Source organism: Colobus angolensis, unplaced genomic scaffold, assembly GCF_000951035.1.
Source record: "Colobus angolensis palliatus isolate OR3802 unplaced genomic scaffold, Cang.pa_1.0 Scaffold31, whole genome shotgun sequence".
Lineage (NCBI taxonomy): Eukaryota > Metazoa > Chordata > Mammalia > Primates > Cercopithecidae > Colobus > Colobus angolensis.
This window is the reverse complement of record NW_012116377.1, coordinates 11,567,418-11,587,576: the sequence shown is the minus strand read 5'-3', so window position 1 is coordinate 11,587,576 and position 20,159 is coordinate 11,567,418. Positions and strand designations below refer to the sequence as shown.

The following is a 20,159-nucleotide window of genomic DNA, read 5'->3' as shown; positions in this document are numbered from 1 at the left end:
GATACAGGAAGGGGAACATCACACACCGGGGCCTATTGTGGGGAAGGGACAGGGGGGAGGGATAGCATTAGGAGATATACCTAATGTAAATGACGAGTTAATGGGTACAGCACACCAACATGGCACATATATACATATGTAACAAACCTGCACATTGTGCACACGTACCCTAGAACTTAAAATATAGTAATAAAAAAAATTAAAAAAAAAAAAGAAAATGTGGTACCAATATGCCATGGAATGCTATGCAGCCATTAAAAAGAACAGGATCATGTCTTTTGCAGGAACATGGATGCAGCTGGAGGTTATTATTCTCAGCAAATTAACACAGAAACAGAAAAACAAATACTGCATGTTCTGACTTTTAAGTGGGAGCTAAATGATAAGAACTTACGAACACAAAGAAGGAAACAACAGACACTGGGGTCTACTTTAGCGGGGAGGGTGAAAGGAGGGAGAGGAACAGAAAAGATAACTATTGGGTACTGGGTTTAATACATGGGTGATGAAATAATACGTGCAACAAACTCCCACAACATGTGTTTACCTATGTAACAAACCTTCACATGTACCCCCAAACCTAAAATAAAAGTTAAAAAAATGAAAAAAAAAGTTAATGAAAATAAAAAAAAAGAACTCAAAACTGAGAATATTTTTAAAAATAGAATAAAATGTAATAGAAAAAAAAAGTGTCTTCACTGTTGTAGAATCAAGTTCAAACTCTTTTTCTGCTTTTTCCTTTTTTTTTTTTTAAAAGAGAAGATCTTTCTCTGTTGCCAAAGCTGGGATGCAGTGACATGACCATAGCTCACTACAGACATGCTTGAGCTTCTGGGCTCAAGCAATCCTCCTGCCCTAGCCTCCTGAGTAGCTAGGAAGACAGGTATGTGCCACCACACTTGGCTAGGTCTTTCTGTGTAGCCCAGGTTGGTCTTGAGCTCCTGGGGTAAAGTGATCCTATAATCTCAGCCTCCCAAAGTGCTGGGATTATACAGGCGTGAGCCACCACATCTGGCCTTCAATCTTTCTGAATGAGAATACTCTAACTCTGGTAGGTATCTGCTCTGGGACTCAAAGATGCCATACTTATTCCTCTTTTCTAGTCTTGTCCATTTCCCTTGCCTATAATGCCCTCATATTTCCAAATCTCACCCATGCTTTAGAGATAGAGAGACCAGGTACCATTGGCCCCACAGTTTTTTCGAATCACTCTTGTTCACATTGGTTGTCCCCTGCTCTTATTCTTTATAGAGCTTACTTTCCTGTTAGTTATGGGCCAGAAAATATTTTAGGCATTACAGTCTCTAGAAACTACTGAACTCTAAAGCTATAGTGAAAGTAGTCATGGATAATATAAACAAATAGGTATAGCTGTGTTCTAACACAATTTAATTTAAAAAAATAAGCTGGATTTAGCCAACAGGCCATAGTTTGTTGACCCATGCTTTGCTGACAAAATGTATAAACTCGGGAAAAAATATAAAAAGCAATTGTTTGAAGGTTTTGGATAGCAAGCAAAGGCACACAGACACGACCCTGAAATAAAATGCACTGACTGAAATCAAAATTTATCTTGTGTGCTTGTCAAACACTATTCTGGGTGTTTCTGTAAGGGTATTTTTAGATGAGTTTAACATTTAAATTTTTAGTCTGAGTAAAGCAGATTGCTTTCCTTAATGTGGGTGAGCCTCATACAATCAGTTGAAGGCTTGAGTAGAACAAAAGATTGAACCTCTCCCACATAAAGGGAAATTCCTCTTGCCTGACTGCCTTTGAGTTGGGACATCATTTTTTCCTGACTTTAGAGTCAAACTGAAACACTACTTCTTCATGGATCTTGAGCCTGCTGGCATTTGGACTGGCACTATGCTATCAGTTCTCCAGATTCTAAGGCCTTTTAACTCAGACTAGGCCATCAGCTCTCCTGGGTCTCCAGCTTACCAACTGCAAATCTCAGGACTTGTTAGCCTCCATAATTGCCAATTCCTTATAATCAAGCACTTTCTCTTTCTTTCTCTCTCTCCATATATCTTCTATTGGTTCTGTTTTTCTGGAGAAACCCAACTAATATGCCTGGCTTTTCCCAGTGTGTGTTTATTAACACAGTGAAAAGAGTTCAAATAAGAAGTTGCAGCAATTACCAGCAATTTCATCATTTGCCTAGTGCTGGGTATACAGAGTTTGGAGTCTAGGTTCTTCCAGGTCAGATGGTCTGGGTTAACATGGTGGGCTTTCCATTTAAACCACAGAAGGATCCCACCTTAGGTATAAGGACTGTGAACCAGGACTAAGGGCAATACTCTAACAGCAAAACTGAAATAAACCTCTCCATAGAAAGGCTAAAACCAAAACTCCACAGGAATAATTGACCTGCCAGAATTTAACTACTCTCAAGTCTTCAGAGAAAGATATGAATTTCTATAATGTGTCATTCACGGTGTCCACTATAAAACAAAAAATTAATAGACATGTGAAGAAGCAGAAAAATTTGACCCAGTATTAAGAGAAAAAACAGGTATTAAAAGACTCTCAAATGATCCAGGTATTGGATTTATAAACAATAACTTAAAACCAACTATAATAAGTATGGTAAACAATCTATAAGAGAAGCAAATAAAAATCATAGAACAATACAATGTATGAAATGAAAAATTCACTAGGTAGGATTATTAGCACATTAGACACTGCAGAAGATAGGGTCAGTGTACTTGAAAACGGACCAATAGAAATTATCGAAACTGAAGTAAACAACAACAACAAAAGGATGAAGACAGCCTCAATAACCAGAAGTCCCAGAGGGAAGGTAGAGAGAATAGGACAAAAAAAGTATTTGAAAAAATATTAGCTGAAAATTTTCTTAATATGAATACAATAACTCAGATACATGAAGCTCAGGATCTCCAAGCAAGATAGACATCAGGAAATCTACAATAAGGTTAATCAGAGTAAAATTACAGAAGATAAAACAAAATAAACCAAACAAAGAGAACATCTTAAAGAAGCCAAAGATAAAAATGTGCAATATGTATAGGAGAATGACGACAAGAATGAAGGCTGAATTTACATCAGAAACAAAAGATGCCAAAGACAATGGGAAAAAAATCTTTAAAGTGCAAAAAGGGGGAAAAATTGATGAAGTAGAATTATACACATGCAACAGAAATATTCCTCAGAAATGAAGGCATCATGAAGACATTTTCAGATAACCAAAAAGCTGAGAGATTTCATTACTAGCGGAATTGCACTGTTCTACTGTGCAAAAGATATGCTAAAGGAGGCTGTCAGGCTTAAAGGAAATGATACCAAATGAAAATTCAGATCTGTTTAAAGGAATAAAGACAACCAGACATAGTAGATAAAAAAATCATTTTTCTTTCATTTCTTTAAATTATTGAAAAGTCAATACACTATTTAAAGTAAAAATAACACATGGTGGATTTTATAATATATGTAAAAGTAAAATATATGACAAAACAGTACAAAAGATGGAAAGTGGGAACAAATTTTTTAAAGATAGCATAATGGTAGAATTAAACCCAACCATACCACAAATTAGATTAAATGCAAGTAAATGATACCATTTAAAACAACAGCTTGTCAGACTAGACGAAAAAGCAAGACCTGACAATATGCTATTTAAAATAGACTCACTTTAAGTATAAGACGGAGATTAAAAAGTAAAGGGTTGAGAAATGATGTATAATAGTCTCCTCTTTATCCATGGAAGACATGTTCCAAGACCCCCAGGGGATGCCTGGAAGTGTGGATAGTACTGAACCCTATATATATATATTTTTTTAATCTGAAAACTGAGAACGGTTACTAAGTGACCAACCGGCAGGTAGCCTATACGGTGCTGATACACTGGTCATGGGGTGCTTCACATCCCGGGAAGGACACTGTGAGATTTCATCATGCTATGCAGAGCAGCATGCCATTTAAAATTTAACTGTTTATTTCTGGAATCCTCCATTTAATATTTTTGAACCACTATTGGCCATGGGTAACTGAAACCATAAAAGGTGAAACTGCAGAAAGTGTATCACGTAAACACTAATTATAAGAAAACTGGAGTGGCAATATTCGTAATAATAAACAAAGTAGACTTCAAGATAAGGTGTATTACCAGAGATAAAGAAGATCATTTCATGTGACCTGAGTCCATGAGTAAGGTTAAAAAAAGAAAAAAAAAAAAACCATTTCACAATGATAATAGCTTTCATTCATCCAGAAGATATAATATTCCTAAATGTGTATGTATCTAATCACAGAGTTTGGTAATACATGAAGCAAAACCATATGGAACTAAAGACAAAATTAGACAAATCCACAATCATAGTTGGAAATTTTAATACCCTTGCTCACTAAAAAGTAGAAATGCAGACAAGAAAAAAAAAGAGAATTTAGAAGACTTCAACAACTCTACTAACCAAATTGACCTAATTAATGTTTATAGAACATTACACACAACTGCAGAGTTCACATTTGGGTATACAAGTAATCCTAGCTTTTGCATGGCACCATATTAAATAAAACTTGTGCATATTAAAACCTTTGCATGGTTCTGATATGAACAAGTTTCAGTTAAGATGGAACTGTGCAAAGCAAAGGTTTCTTTCTCTTTTTTTTTTTTTTTTTTTTTCAGATGGAGTTTTGCTCTCGTTGCCCAAGGGGAGTGCAATGGCACAATCTTGGCTCGCTGCAACCTCCACCTCCTGGGTTCAAGTGATCCTCCTGCCTCAGCCTCCCAAGTAGCTGGGATTATAGTTATGCGCCACCACGCCTGGCTAATTTTGTATTTTTAGTAGAGCCAGGGTTTCTCCATGTGGGTCAGGCTGATCTCAAACTCCCGACCTTAGGAGATCCGCCCACCTTGGCCTCCCAAACTGCTGGGATTACAGGCGTGAGCCACTGCGCTCGGCCCACAAAAGTTTATTTTAATAGAATATTCACAAAGATAAAACATATGGGGAGGGCCATAAAACAAGTCTGAAGAAATTCCAAAGGATTGAAATGGTATAGAGAATGTTATCTGACCAAAACATAATTAAATTAGAAATTGATAACAAGTATCTAGTAGATCTTCAAATATTTGGAAATTAAGCAATACACTTCTAAATCCCCGGGTCAAAAAACAGCATATGTATAGCATCTAGCATAATGCAATCAAGAAATACTTGAAAAGACCCCTATGTTTGGGTTGAATATTTTGATTGGAGAAGATATGAGAGATCAAATAGGAAGTTCACCTTTATTCTTCACTATTGGAGCTACTCAGAAAAGCCCTAGCCCTAGAGAACATACTTTCCTCTACTGTTAATTTAAGTAAAAAGTATGTTTAGAAAGATGTTATGGAAATAACTGTCTATGGGTGCTGCCCAACAAGTAAAGTAGCAAGGTGGATCCTTCGAAAAATCAATCGGCATGCTTCGTTAAAAATTTTTCCAACATCTTCATTAAAAATTTTTCCAACATAGAGATGATTTTTGGAAGGTTGTAACTTTAAAAATGTTCAAATCCACTACTTCAATTGTACTTTCAGCCAAATATTGCACATTTGAAAAATAACAGAACAGCTTCTCAAGAATTAAACTGATTTAGCTACAAAACACGGAATAAACACATACCTTAACTGCATTGATAAAACATGTTTGTAATTGTCTACCCAAAAATAGAAAATTTTCTGCAGCTGATGGAAGCAATTCATTGTAAAATTCCTCTGCATCTTCTCCTGGCTCCAAGCCCACACAGCAATGGCTGAAATAAGAGCGTAAGTTTGTGTTAATTAGAAGTTTACATAGAATGCTCAAGCTTCTAGAGACACTGTGCCTTATTGAGAATTTTTAGTATGCTTTTGTTGCCAAGCCAATAAAGAATTTTTGTCGAAAAATTAACAACTTTCTAGAAAAGTAAACAGTGGTATGGACCATGCAGGTACTTAGGTCTGGGATTTATATATCCTAAAAACCTACACATCAGCTCAGTCAGGAAATAAAAGGCACATGGCTCACAATAAAGAGAAGCTAAGTTTTTGGTGAATTGGCTATAATCATTCTCAAAGCTATAGGATACCTTGAGAGTTTAATTTATGAAAGGCATTTGTGTTAACTAATACATTTTAGACATCCAATAGCTGAAAAATGCCCAGGTAGGATTTGTTTGTAAGGGATACATAAGCAAACCAAACACTAATTTCATACCAATTTTACCTTCCAATAGATCTACTTTTTGCAAAATATTCACTTGCATATTCCTTATATCAGAGGGACAAACAGCAAAACCTAACTCTAGTAGGAACACCTTACAATATACATTAAAGGAGAGAAAGTCACTTAACATGTCAGAAATCTCAATAACAAAAGGTTTTTCTATAAACTAACATTCAAAACAGCCTCAAACTCAAGAATGTTCTCTATGTGTGTTCTCTAATGAACAAAAACTGCTGTTTGAGTCTTTTCAACAAAATGCATGGACACTAATAAGCAATAACAACTATGTATTCAGCATGTTAAAAATCTAAGTAATCAATGGCAGACTGGATAAAGAAAATGGCATATTTCTTTGGGGTGGTACATATACACCATGTAATACTATGTAGCCATAAAAAAGAACAACATCATGTCCTTTGCAGCAACATGGATGGAGCTGAAGGCCATTAACTTAAGTGAACTAACACAGAAACAGAAAGCCAAACACTGCATATTCTCACTTATAAGTGAGAACAAACACTGAGTATGCAATTTACTTATAAAACAAACCTCCACATGTACCCCTGAACCTAAAATAAAAGTTAAAAAAAAAATCTAAGTGGCTAACATTTACATGTATCATTTTTGTTTGTTTGTTTATTTGCACCTGGGTTCCTAAAGTTAATGGGCTAATGCTTACATGTATCAGCTTTTCTTTTCTCTTTGGTTCCTAAAGTTAATTACTTAAGAGTATCTATTTTGACTGAAAGGATTAACAAGTGAAATTATGTTTGTGCATTCACAAACATGGGAATTTCTTAAGTCTTGAATTCTACCCATGAGCCTGGCTTAATCAGTATCACCATAAACTAGCATATCTAATCAAACAAAAACATAAGTCTTTATTTACTTAAGAAAATCAATCCTGAAAATTAAGGTATGAAAAAGAACATTATATACATTTTTTTAACTGTTCTTTGTAACTGTATACTTTAAATTTGGCCTTTACCAAGTAACACAGTAGGATTAAGCAGCTTAGAAATCTAGCATCCAAGACAAACCCTTCCAGTAGGAATAGTTTACTAAACTCAAATGGCTTATTTAGGAGAAACAAAAAAAGAACGCTAGGATCCAGTTAGTAAATACATCCTTTCAGTTACTTAATCAGGAAGTAGCTTAGGCACTAAGAACATCTGGTTTATTTTACTACCTCCTTTTAAAAAATGTTAAAAAATGTTTATTTCTCTTCTATTGATTTCTAGCATGGCAGTAGATTAGGAAATTCTACTTCTAAATTTTATTGACAGTATTTGGGTTGCTTAATGAAATATACAGTTGATAGCTAAATTGATGTAGTGAAATGAATGTTTCTTTATCGGTTCTCCTATAGTACTTGCTTGCATACTTTCATTTTAGCACTGATTTCATTCTGCTTTGTATCATATACTTACATGACTGTCACCCAATCTCTATTTTAAGTTTCTCAAGTACAGAGCCAGTGCCTTAATTTCTTCACTTCTTTAAAAATTCCTTAGTCAATAAAGAGTATATTAGGCACTTGGAATTCAGTGGTGAGAAAAAAAATGATCACCATCTTCATTAAGCTTGTGGAGAAAATTTTAGACAGTCAAACAATCTGAAGTAAAATTATGAATAACAACATATAATATGAAGGAAAAGTACAACCAAAACCTACAACAGGAGGTTGCCAATGTTTGTTAGGCAGATAAATAAAAAGCAAATGTTGAAAATCAGAATCAACTACTACATCCCTCAAGAACAAGCTGACTTACTGCTTCATTTTACCTTAATATCTGTGTAAGCTGTGAAATTGTAGTCCAACCACCCTGGATTCGAGAACAATCTTGACTGAGGACCAAGAGGCAATATTGAATGAGATCATAACAATATATATCTTGTTTGATTTTCTTCAACTCTGAGCTTCCTAAAGGTGTGATGTTTATTATTTCTAAGGCAAAAGGAAATAAGATATATTTAATTTTGCTTAATACACCCAGGAGCTATTTGTATTTTTATATGTTGAATAATCACTAAAAATATATTAGAAGGAAAAATTACTGTTCTATTATAGTGTTAAGATTTCTCTGAACAAATTTAAAAGAAATGTTAAAATTGTACCAATGATGGAACCATTTTTCACTTAAAATGCTATCTAATCACAAAAAGATTTTCTTACCTTTTAACTTCAACAGTATAACAGGGACATTCTGCTCAGGGCTTTTTGCAACTTCAGCAGCTATAGATAAGATCCTTGGGTCTGTACCTGTTGGCTTCATTTCTCATATTACCTATATTTTAACAGAACAAGAGAATAAAGGTCAAAAAGCCGTAAAATGTTCACTACCTAAATAATGTTTGAAATATAATTTCAATATAAATAAAAACAGCTTTTCTTGCCTTATTTGAGAAGCAGAATATAGATTTTTTCATTTCTTCCTTATAGAAAACTGTTTTTTCTAACCAGTGTAAAAGAGGTCAAGATTCCTATACCTCACATGTAACAGCTATAGCAGGTATTGTTTATTGTGCACTCACTAAGAGTCAGGAACTGTGATAGGAGCTTCACATTCTCTATCTAATCTGCACAATAATTCTAGGATAGGAATTAACTTCCTTTAATCATACAAGAAAAACTGCAAAAAAGAGCTAACATGACAGGCCTAAGACTACTATCCTTTCAAAGGTGTGCTTATAAGGTTGGCCCTTGACTAGCATCTAGAACTTGGATTTCAGGAGGGTTTCTACCATTCTCTGATAAGAGTGGCTCCCTGTGCTTAAAACTGTTTATGAAAAATAATGTGGTTCATGCTGAATACCTGCTTTCCTTCCAGGAGTCTTAGAATTCTGGTATATGCCAGCCAAGAGTACCTATATAAAGAGTGCCTATGTGGCCATCCTCCAATAAAAATTCTGATCACTGAGTGTCTAGTTGAGCTTCCCTAGCAGACAACGCTTCAAACATGTTGTCACAGCTGGCTGCTGGAGGAATTAAGCATATCCTACGTAACTCCACTGGGAGAGAACTCAGAAGCTTGTACCTGATTTCCTCTGGATTTCACCCAATACGCTTTTTCCCTTTGCTGATTTTGCTTTATTTCCCTTCACTGTAATAAATCATAGCCGTATAAGTATACTATGTTCTGAGTCCTGTGAGCTCTCCTAGTGAAGCACTGACTTTCAACACACTAATGCTCAGAAATGTTACATAAATATAAGATAATCAATGATTGCTTCTAAATAGTATAGTGAATAAGGCCAGGTGCAGTGGCTCACGCCTGTAATCCCAGCACTTTGGGAGGTCAAGGCAGGTGAATCACTTACGGTCAGGAATTCAAGACCAGCCTGGCCAACATAGTGAAACCCCATCTCTATTAAGAATACAAAAATCAGGTGGGCATGGTAGTGCATGCCTGTAATCCCAGTTACTCGGGAGGCTGAGGCAGGATAGCTTGAACCTAGGAGGCGGAGGATGCAGTGACCAGAGATCACATCACTGCACTCCAGCCTGAGCAACAGAGCTAGACTCTGTCTCAAAATAATAATAATAATAATAAATAAATAAGTAAATAGTATATTGAATAAAATCAATTCTCCTAACATTAAAAAACAAGGTCCACATCCTAATTGTTGCTAAAACTTTCTCTAAGTAAAAAAGTTTAAGGCAGGAGAATCACTTGAGAATAGGTGTTCAAGACTAGCCTGGTCAACAAAGCAAAACTGTCTCTAAAAAAAAGTTTTAAAGCATTTGAAGCTCAAAGATATCCTCACATAATAAAAGTGTATTTCCTTATTTATAATAAAGCTAACATGTATCAAGTGTTTAATATAAGCTAAGCACTGTGTTAATATACTATACACTGTCTTATCTAATCCTCACAACAGGGCTATGAAGTAGAGCCTGTGATCATTTCCAAACGTATATATATACACATACATATCTATGTTTTTGTCCACAGTTCCTAGCTCATAACTCCTATAGCCTTTGTTACAATATTGTTATGTTAGGGTGCTTTAGGCCTCAGAAAACAGAATCTATCTCTGACTTTCTCCTCTCCTCCTTTCACCTGCTCCTTCTCTCCAAAGCAGAACTCTAATCATCCCTGCCTTTCTCTGACCTATCTTGTCTAGCTGTAGTTCATAAGACCCCTGTTTCAGAATGGGTCTTGCCCTGTATCCTGGAAGGAATGCTGCATAGAGAAGCCAAGAAGAATCTGAGCAGCCAGGCCTTGCTGGGTCTCCCCACTCAGTCTATTAGTATTAGATCATATCTTTTTTTGTCCAATCACATTTCCAAAATGATTGTCCACACTTCAGTCATGCCTATTCAATGAAATCTCCATAAAAGGCTCAAGAGGATGGGGTACAAAGAACTTCTGGATAGCTGAACATATGGAAGTTCCTGGAGGAACCTCCTGGATATCACACCCAGGGAGGACATGGAAACTCTGTGCCCCTTCCCATACTTCACAGTATGCATCTCTTTATTTGTATCCTAATATCTTTTTTTTTTTATGAGACAGGATCTCACTCCTGTTGCCCAGGCTGGAGGGCAGTGGTAGAATTATGGCTCACTGCAGCCTTTACTTCTCGGGTTCAGGTGATTCTCCCACCTCAGCATCAGTCCCAGTAGCTAGGACTATAGGTGCAAGCCATGACGCTAGGATGATTTTTTGTATTTTTAGTAGAGACCGAGTTTCTCCATGTTGCCCAGGGTCTCTGTAATATCTTTATAATAAATTGGAAAACATGTTTCCCTCAGTTATGTGAGCTCCCCGAGCAAATTAATACACCCCAAGGAGGGGGTGGTAGGATTCCCCATATATAGCCGGTTAGTCAGAAGCACAGGTAAAACCCAGGGCTCGCGACTAGCATCAGAAGTGGGGGCCACTCTTGCGGGACTAAGCCCTAAACCTGAGGGATCTGACCCTATCTCCAAGTAGACAGTATCAGAACTGAATTAGATGATACCCAGCTTGCGTCCGTTGCAGAATTGATTGCTTGCTTGTTGGTGGGAGAAATCTCCACACATTTGGTCACAGAAGTCTTTTGTGTTGTCATGATGTGAGAGCAAAAACTGTTTTTCCATTCATATATCTCTTATTAGGTACAATATAAATCATTAAAAGACAGGTTTGCTGAAAATACTTTAAAGAAAGCCCAGTGCAACTCCTGGCACATAGTAATCACAAAACTTTCAAAGAGAGTGCATATAGTTATCTCATTCTTTCCAAATGGCTGCATTATGCTACATTTCCTTTTTAAGAATGCAGCAAAATATATCTAAACATCACCTCTACTCAAGCCGTACGCTATTACAAGCATACTCAAGCCGTATGCTATTACAAGCAACACTGCAATGAATATACACATTATCCTTTATATTTTTGCCAATCTATTACACGATAATTGGTATGATTGTGTTTTAATTTGTATTTCTTTGATTATTAGGGAGGTCAGGCACATTTCACATTCACTGGCCATTATTTATATATTTTCTATTCATATCCTTTGACTATATTTCTATTGGTTTGTCTTACTCTTTTGCAGAAGCTTTTCATACATGGATAGGAATCTTTTCTCTTTTATATTGGTTATAACATTTTCTCCTTGGTTGTCATTTTTTTTTAAATTTGACTATGGGGTCTTTACCATAATTTTACAATTTTTTTTTTTTGAGAGAGTCTCACTCTGTTTACCCTGGCTGCAGTGCAGTGGTGCAATCTCAGCTCACTGTATCCTCCACCTTCCGGGTTCAAGTGATTGTCATGCCTCAGCCTCCTGAGTAGCTGGGATTACAGGCATGTGCCATTCGTGCCCAGCTAATTTTTGTATTTTTAGTAGAGATGGGGTTTCACCATATTGGCCAGGCTGGTCTTGAACTCTTGACCTCAAGTGGTCTGCCCACTTTGGCCTCCCAAAGTGCTGGGATTACAGGCATGAGCCACAGCGCCCAGCCATTTTTACAATTTTTACATACTGAAATATAACAATCTTTTCCTCTATGGCGTCTGTCTTTTGTGTCATGTTTAGAAAGGTCCTCTCTAACCCAAGAGGTAAAAAACATTCTCCAAATCTCTATTTTTTTTGGTTTTGTTCCTTACATATCTTCGAAAGTAAGGTATTTTTGTGAATGGTGTCACATAAGAATCTGAATTTTTAATGTTAAAGTTATTGATGGATTAAAAAATGCACATAACAGTCCTAAATTCATAAGGTAACTGTTATGAATAGACAACAAAAACAATCTGAAATGTCACATTTTCATGCACTACATATACATACACGTACACAGGGTATCTTTTTGGACTCTACTTAGTTTCTAGTAATTTAATCTGTTTGTCTATTCTTAAGCTAGTACAACATAATTCATTTTAATATATGTTTGGATAAAATTCACCTCAGAAGGTAAGCTTCATGAGGGCAACCTACCTATCCCTTAGAGATGATTAAATGAGTTAATACATGAAAGCAATTGGAACAATTCCTGGCACATAAGAGTTCTCCAGATGGTTATTATTAAAGCCCAGCTCTACCATCATACTACATTTAAGACCATCTTTGGTGGCTGCTTTCTTATATCTTTGGTTCACAACTATATTCCCAGTGGCTAGACTAGTACCTGGCACGTAGTAGGATTTACTAAATACATGTTGAAAGAATGAGTAAATGCACAAACCTCAGGCATTCTGAGCCTCAATTTCCTGACTTTCTGTTTTTCTCTTGTTACAATACAGAAAGCTCAGATTTACGGTTGGAAACCTCTCTAAAGTAAAACAGGCTCAAAACGATTTGTGCCCTCCTGGTTACCATAATAAAACATCACTAAATCATTATTGTCATCAACAAACGTGTAGAACAGTATGGTAGATGTAGGGGACACAAAGATTCCACACAAGACATACTCTCTGCTATTGTTCTGGTTGGGAAAGAAAAGTATGTATATGTACATGTGTACACACACACATCTTAAAAAATATACTTAAGAATATCAGATACATGTTAAATGCTAAATAGATGACACAGATAAGAATACAGGCCATAAAGTCAGATGACTGGGCTTCTCTGAACCACTTTTCTTGCTGTAAACAAAACAGCAATTCCTACCTCCTAGAATGATTCTATTTAGAAGAGGAAGCAGCCACCAAGATGGTCTTAAAATGTAACATTAAGTGTAGAGCTGGACCTTAAATAATAACCATTTGGAGACCTCTTATTATGCTCCAGGAATTGTTCTAATTGCTTTCATGTATTAACTCATTTAATCATTCCAACAACTCTAAGGAACGGGTACTATTATTTTTCCCCCAATTTGAACAATGAGCATACTTAAACTCTGGAGAATGTAATTAGCTGGCACAAAGTCACACTGTTAAGTATAAAGCAGGGGTTCAAACTGGAGCCACCATCTGGCTTAAAGCATTTAACTACGATATGAAACAGCTTTGGCACACCTTCAAAGGGTAGGATTTACACAGACAGGTTGAAGGAGACATAGTCACCTACCCAAAAATCAATTGACAAATGTGACTAAGGCAGAAGGTGAGGGAGTGCAGTTGGACTGCGTAATTCCCCTGAAAAACCACCTGTTATGGAAACCATCCGTAAACTTTCTCTTGAGTGTTTCTCCTTATAATTCAACACCTCTCCCATCTTTACATTAAATTCATGAAATTTGACACAAAAAGACAATTATTTATCTATTTTAATGCTACTACCCTGTTGCCAGGCCACTGGGGCCGGCCCAGCCTCTTGACTCTTCTGGAATCACTTCTCCCTCGCCGCGCCTGTTACTGCCTCCACGGATCACTGTGAGGAAAATAAATGACAAGGATATTCAGTGCGATCCTGTTGCGGCTGATCCTAAATGTCTGCAGTTCCTATCTCCGAATCCTCTTTTTCCTCCCCACTACACATCCCCTTCTCCAGTCCTAAGACCACAAGAAACTTCCTCTGATACAAAAAGGTCAGAAAACGATTACTGAGGTAACAGCGTCGCTTCAAGTCCAAGGACCGAGATTCTGGGGCCGCGGGGCCCCTTTACTCCAGATTCTAGACCCGGACTTCGCGCTACCAGGCCTTGGACAACACACTAGGCCCTGTGCCCGGACAATGCACCTCCCCAGGCCTCAGTTTCCACACCAGATCTCTACAGAGTGGGCGTGAGGGCAGGCCGATTCTCCCGTTAAGAGCTCTTACACACCGGCTGACTTCGTCCAGAAGCCTGGGGTCCTGGCCTCCCGGTAGGCACCCTGGGGCCCTCTCCCTCCCCAGCCACCACCTCAGATAAGTTACCTCATCCTCGCTTCGCGTTCTTCCACAAAAGAACCCGGCTCCCACGCCACACCACAGCGCCGCGGCCTTCCCGGGAACGCCTGCGACGCGACGCGGGAAGGGGCCTGGAGGCGGGACCAGGGGCCTCGCAGTCAAGGGGCGGAGCGCCCTTTGCCAATAAGCCAATCAGAACGTGAGATGCTCCCGGTGGGGCGGTGCGCGTCGGGCGCGGGGTGGAGTCTGTGGTGACTCGGCTGGCGGGATCAAGTGCAGCTGCTTCAGGCTGAGGTGGCAGATAGTGAGCACCGGCGGCGGAGTTAAAGTCAGAGCAGGAGAGTAATGATGAATAGCGCAGCGGGATTCTCACGTCTAGACCGTCGCGAGCGGGTTCTCAAGTTAGGGGAGAGTTTCGAGAAGCAGCCGCGCTGCGCCTTCCACACTGTGCGCTGTGAGTGAGGACCGCCCGGGGATAGAGGGGGAGCCTCCCGGGATGGGGGTGAAGAGCCACAAACTCCTCTGGGTTTTGTTCCCACAGTCCGCCTTACACTGTTGGAGACTACGGGGCGGGGAGTGGGGGAGGCAGCGCGATCCTCTACCCTGCTCGGAGTCTTAGGGGATCGGTGGAAGGAATCCGAGTAGAGCAAATGTAGGTAAACCCTGGACAGAGCGTTGAGACCAACAGACAGGAAGGGAAAGTGTGAAAAAAGTCTGTAGAGGTGACTGTGGAGACAGACGTGACAGGTGGAAGATGTAAGGGTGGACACGAAGATAATAAGGTGACAAATGGGAAAGGACTAAGGACCGAATGCCGGGGAAGTTGAATGCTTTGAGGCTGATGCGGCAATATCCTCTCTTTTCTTCACTTTTTCTCACCTCTGGCAGATGAGGGTTCTTATTTGGTGTGTTCTTTGCAAAGGGAGAAATTCTCAACCACCCCAGTGATCTATATATCTCTTTGGACCCCAGATTTCACTCAGTTATCAAATACTTATTATCAAAGTATTCGAGGGTGTGTTATTAATTTCTTTATTTGGAAGATGCTTACCTCCCTATGATTTCTATCCTTTGGTTTTCTTTATGTCCTCTGGAACTAGTTTTAATAAATTATTCTCTTTTATGTTGTTGGAGCAGAAAAAGGAGCTCTTTTGTTGCTTTAACAGTTGGACGACATAGATTCCAGGAAGGAAAACATAGCACACAAGTTTTTATGTGTAAGATATTCGTTTTTTGCATAACAGCTGTCATAGAATTGTAGAGCGGGAAGGAAACTTCGAGATCACTGAATCATAACCTCTCATTTTTCTGTGGTAAAATTGTAAGTATTTTTTCACTTCCTTTCCTCAGCCTTGCCCTTCCTTAATATTTCATCATTCCGCCTTTCTCAGTCATTCTGCCCTCGGGTTGTTTAGAGACCTTTATGGTTTTTACTCTGAAATGTTCCACGGTTCAATCAAAACAACTAATTAAAGCATACATTCTCCCAAAAGTTTATTTAAGTTGTAGACAATTTAGTTACAGTTACTCAAAGTAAAGGTATGAAGAACCACTGGTTTTAACCCTGTAAGAATATATTTACTAAAAGGGTTTTTTAAAGCAAAATTAACATCCAATTGGTAGACTAAATGGGTGAGATATTTGTGAACAGAAAATCTTCAACAGTGTCCCTTGTTTATTCTTCTTTATCATATACTTTCTCATCCAGAGCTCCCCACAATGAGATAGTTAGTGCTATGCTGGCTCTGCAGTTTCTCTCTCTTGTCAGTCCAATTTTCCAGAAGTGTGATATGCGTCTTTATCTGGTTTCTCCATGCCTTTTTCTCAAATAGTATCTACTCTCTCCTTTTTTCTTCATTCTCCAGTACACAATAGTCTTAATATTAATTTTTCAAGTTACAAGGGCTTAAGATTATAAAAATTTGCTTAAGAATATATTTCTACATGATTTGGGTATATATTCTCTTATGTAAGGCACAAACCCCAATTTAAATGAATAAAAAATTACCTTTGAAAATAATCTTGCAGGTCCTTCAAAGCCTTTCATTTATAAAGGTTCTGAAAATGCCAGTATCTTGAAAGTCAGAGGATCAGATGATCCAGCTACAAGAATGAAAATAAACAAAAATAAGCAAAACAACAATAATAATGACAATAATAAATAAATAAACAAATAAACGTAGATGTTTGAGTATACACTTAGTTCTGTGGAAGACAGAACTATTAGAAAGGTTTTCAGTCCTTCTTTTCTTTTCTTTTTTTTTTTTTTTTGTTGTTGTTGAAGCAGGTGTAGTAATGGCACAGAATCATTTTAGATTTATTTAAATAAAACTGCTCATCATTCTTGAGGACAGATTCATTTCCAATGTAATCCTCACTCTTAAGAACTCAGAGTGAGGGATGAAAACTGTAGAATAGTATGAAGCTGATGTTCATACAGATAAGGTGAACCTAATTTATAACCAGCCCTCAAGCCAATGTCATTGGAGAGAAAGCAATATTCTGCCTTTATTTACAGGAGCAATTCTGCCTGTCTGATATAAGACTTCAGGCAAACCTGGATGTGAATTCCACCACCTGACTTTGGGAACATTCGCTAAGCTCTCAACCTCAGTTTTCTTATGGCTAAATGATAATAGTAATATTTACATTTCATGGTTTTTGTAAGGATTAAATAATGTAGCATAAACAACCTGGCACAATATTTACCACAGGGTAGAGAATAAATAGTAGTCACCATTAATGTTGAAGAGTTATATTCATATGTGTACGAGGGGTGCTAATGAATGTAATTTAGTCAGACTTTGAAACAGCATTTATCTGGGTTCAGCAATAAAAACTATCAAAAAGATAGTCTGCCATGTGGTAGGAAGGGCATGGGATGTTCTATCAATGATAAGCTGAATCCTTAGCAACAGGTGTTTACTGGGTAGAAGAGTTTCAACAACAGGACCTACTAGAATCAATTTTGAATTGGGAGTAGCACTAGTTTTACTATTTATATCCAGATAAGGGAATGAATTGTGAAATCCTAAGTTTGTAAATGACACCACTATTTTGTGTCCTTAAATGATGAGCTAATGAGCAGTGTGGGTTTTGGAGTTGGTTAAATTCATTCAAATCCCAGAAAATAAACTGATGACAATAATTGTGGATTCTTATGAAAATATTGACATTATGTGATGCTGCAGTCAAAATAATCAGAAAAGCGATAAACATTGGCAGAAAAAATATTAAATACAAAGTAAAAAATGGTTTTCTACTCTTCATGCAATATAATAAGTAATTCCATTGCAAACCTGAAAAAAATTGCATAGATGAAAGAAATCCAGAGAGAATAAATAAATGTCAAAGTTGGTGGTAGGGTTTCCAAACCAAGAAGAACTGAGAAATGAACTATTTAGTCTGGAATCATAGCAACTTAGAAGAGAATATATTTGACATTTAGAAGCATACAGAAAGCATGAACATGAGATTATTCAACAAATTCTTTAATTCTAGAACTAAACCACTTGAAACTCAGAAGTTATATACTTTTAAAAAAGTGTGTGAAGACAAAAGACAACACTGCTTGATATAATGAGTAATAAAGAGTAAAGAGTAGAATTTATTAATCCTAACAGTAGAATAATTATAAATGTAAAGAGATTCAAAATAGTTTTGGTAGATTTATTTATTATGAATTCATGTTTATCATTAAGTAAAGCTAAAGATATTTCGCATACATTTGTCTCTTGCAGATAATCTCATATACTATAGGCATTTATGTAGCCTTCAGGGACCTGTGAACCCCTTGGGATTATACAGTATTTGATATGTATGTTCATATATGTATTTTTCTGTGGAGAGGATCAATGATTGGTCTATAATTTTCATCAGGTTTTCATAGGGATTTATGACTGTCTCTCATCTCCTAATACTGCTCCCCATACACACACATGCAAGTTAAGATCTGTGGATGTAAGACAAATAGGCTATATAATATGAGATAAAGTATGTGGCTTGAGTCCCTGACTTCATCATTTATTGACTTCATTACTTTAGAGGAGTTCCCCATTAGTAAAAGGTGGGCAAAATGTTCAACCCAAAAGTTTGTTGTGAAGATTAAAATTGATAGTATATTGTAACAAAAAAAATCACTTCATAAACACTAAAACAGAGGTTATAGATTAATAGCATATAAGCTTAACTTGACTTTAGAAATGCTTTATTTGGTCCACACCATTGTTGTTTTATCTTGAGTTAGTTGCAAATACTTAACATTCAGGACCTTTTATATAAAAATCTTTTATATAAAAATCTAGATTTTCAGCTTATCTTTAAAAATGATAAACTGACAACATTGAGCCCATATCTTCTCTTGGCAGCAGTTGGGTGAAGCAGTGTTGTGAGATTGGGCTTATTCATCCTCGATGTCACTGTAATTCCCACTGGTCATCTTGACTGTCTGGGTTACCTTACTGGCCTGTCTAAAGCATCATTTAGCTGTAGCTAGATGACAACCATACCTTCCAGTATTTCCCTTTGTGTCACTGTGAGAAATATATTAGAAGTCAGAGAGCCATAGTTTTATTCTGGGATGTCATTTCTAAGGTTTTAAATATTTATCATAGAAAAATCTTTATTGCCAAATGGATGCTGTCTATGAGAACAGAAGTATACTAGTGAAAAGTACAAAAGGAAAATGGCAGTCTACCCTAAAGAGATTGAGAGTTTTGAAATAGAGATGAATCTGACCCACAGAAAATAATTAGAAAACAAGCATTTTACACATAATTTAACACCTTATATATACTTAAAATAAGTTTAGAAGTGATTCAGAGAAGAGTGAACAATATGAACCTGAATGAACTACAAGATTTCTTGTATATCCATTACATTAAAGGCACTGTGCTAGAGCCACTATCTGGAGAAATTAAAGTATGAGTACTGTGCTTTAAAAAATTACAATCTAAGAGGACATGTCCACGAAAAAGTAAATAATAGGCCAGGCACCGTGCCTCACGCCTGTAATCCCGGCACTTTGGGAGGCTGAGGAGGGCGGATCATGAAGTCTGGTATTAAAGACCAGCCTGGTCAAGATGGTGAAACCCTGTCTCTACTGAAAATACAAACATTAGCCAGGCGTGGTGGTGGGCGCCTGTAATCCAGCTTCTTGGAAGGCTGAGACGGAGAATTGCTTGAACCCAGGAGGCAGAGGTTGCAGTGAGCCGAGATCACGCCACTGCATTCCAGCCTGGGTGACAGAGCGAGACTCCCTCAGGAAAAGAAAAAAAAAATGACGGGCGCAGTGGCTCACACCTGTAATCCCAGCACTTTGGGAGGCCAAAGCGGGCGGATCACGAGGTCAGGAGTTCCAGACCAGCCTGACCAACATGGAGAAATCCTGTTTCTACTAAAAATATAAAAATTAACGGCCTGTGGTGGCGCGTGCCTGTAGTCCCAGCTACTCAGGAGGCTGAGGCAGGAGAGTCGCTTGAACCAGGGAGGCGGAGATTTTAGTGAGCCGAGATGGCGCTACTGCACTCCAGCCTGGTGACAGAGCGAGATGTCGTCTCAAAAAAAAAAAAAAAAAGGGCCGGGTGTGGTGGCTCACGACTGTAATCCCAGCAGTTTGGGAGACCGAGGCGGGCGGATCACAAGGTCAGGAGATCAAGACCATCCTGGCTAACATGGTGAAACCCC

General features: G+C 37.7%; 1 protein-coding gene across 2 annotated transcripts in view; it reads right to left on the bottom strand.

The window, feature by feature from the left end:
- IQCB1 (IQ motif containing B1) overlaps positions 1–14,614 on the bottom strand; it is a 76,152-nt gene extending 61,538 nt beyond the window's left edge. Inside the window, exons 1-5 of one of the 2 annotated variants that reach the window (XM_011950833.1) lie at positions 14,502–14,614; positions 13,925–14,015; positions 8,386–8,497; positions 7,995–8,157; positions 5,628–5,757 (exon numbers count right to left, since the gene is read on the bottom strand). In XM_011950833.1, the coding sequence (XP_011806223.1) occupies positions 5,628–5,757; positions 7,995–8,157; positions 8,386–8,485 (393 nt within the window). In that variant the 5' untranslated portion in view covers positions 8,486–8,497; positions 13,925–14,015; positions 14,502–14,614. The remainder of the gene's footprint in view (positions 1–5,627; positions 5,758–7,994; positions 8,158–8,385; positions 8,498–13,924; positions 14,016–14,501) is intronic. The other variant, XM_011950832.1, reaches the window with a different exon arrangement.
- Positions 14,615–20,159: the final 5,545 nt, after the last annotated feature.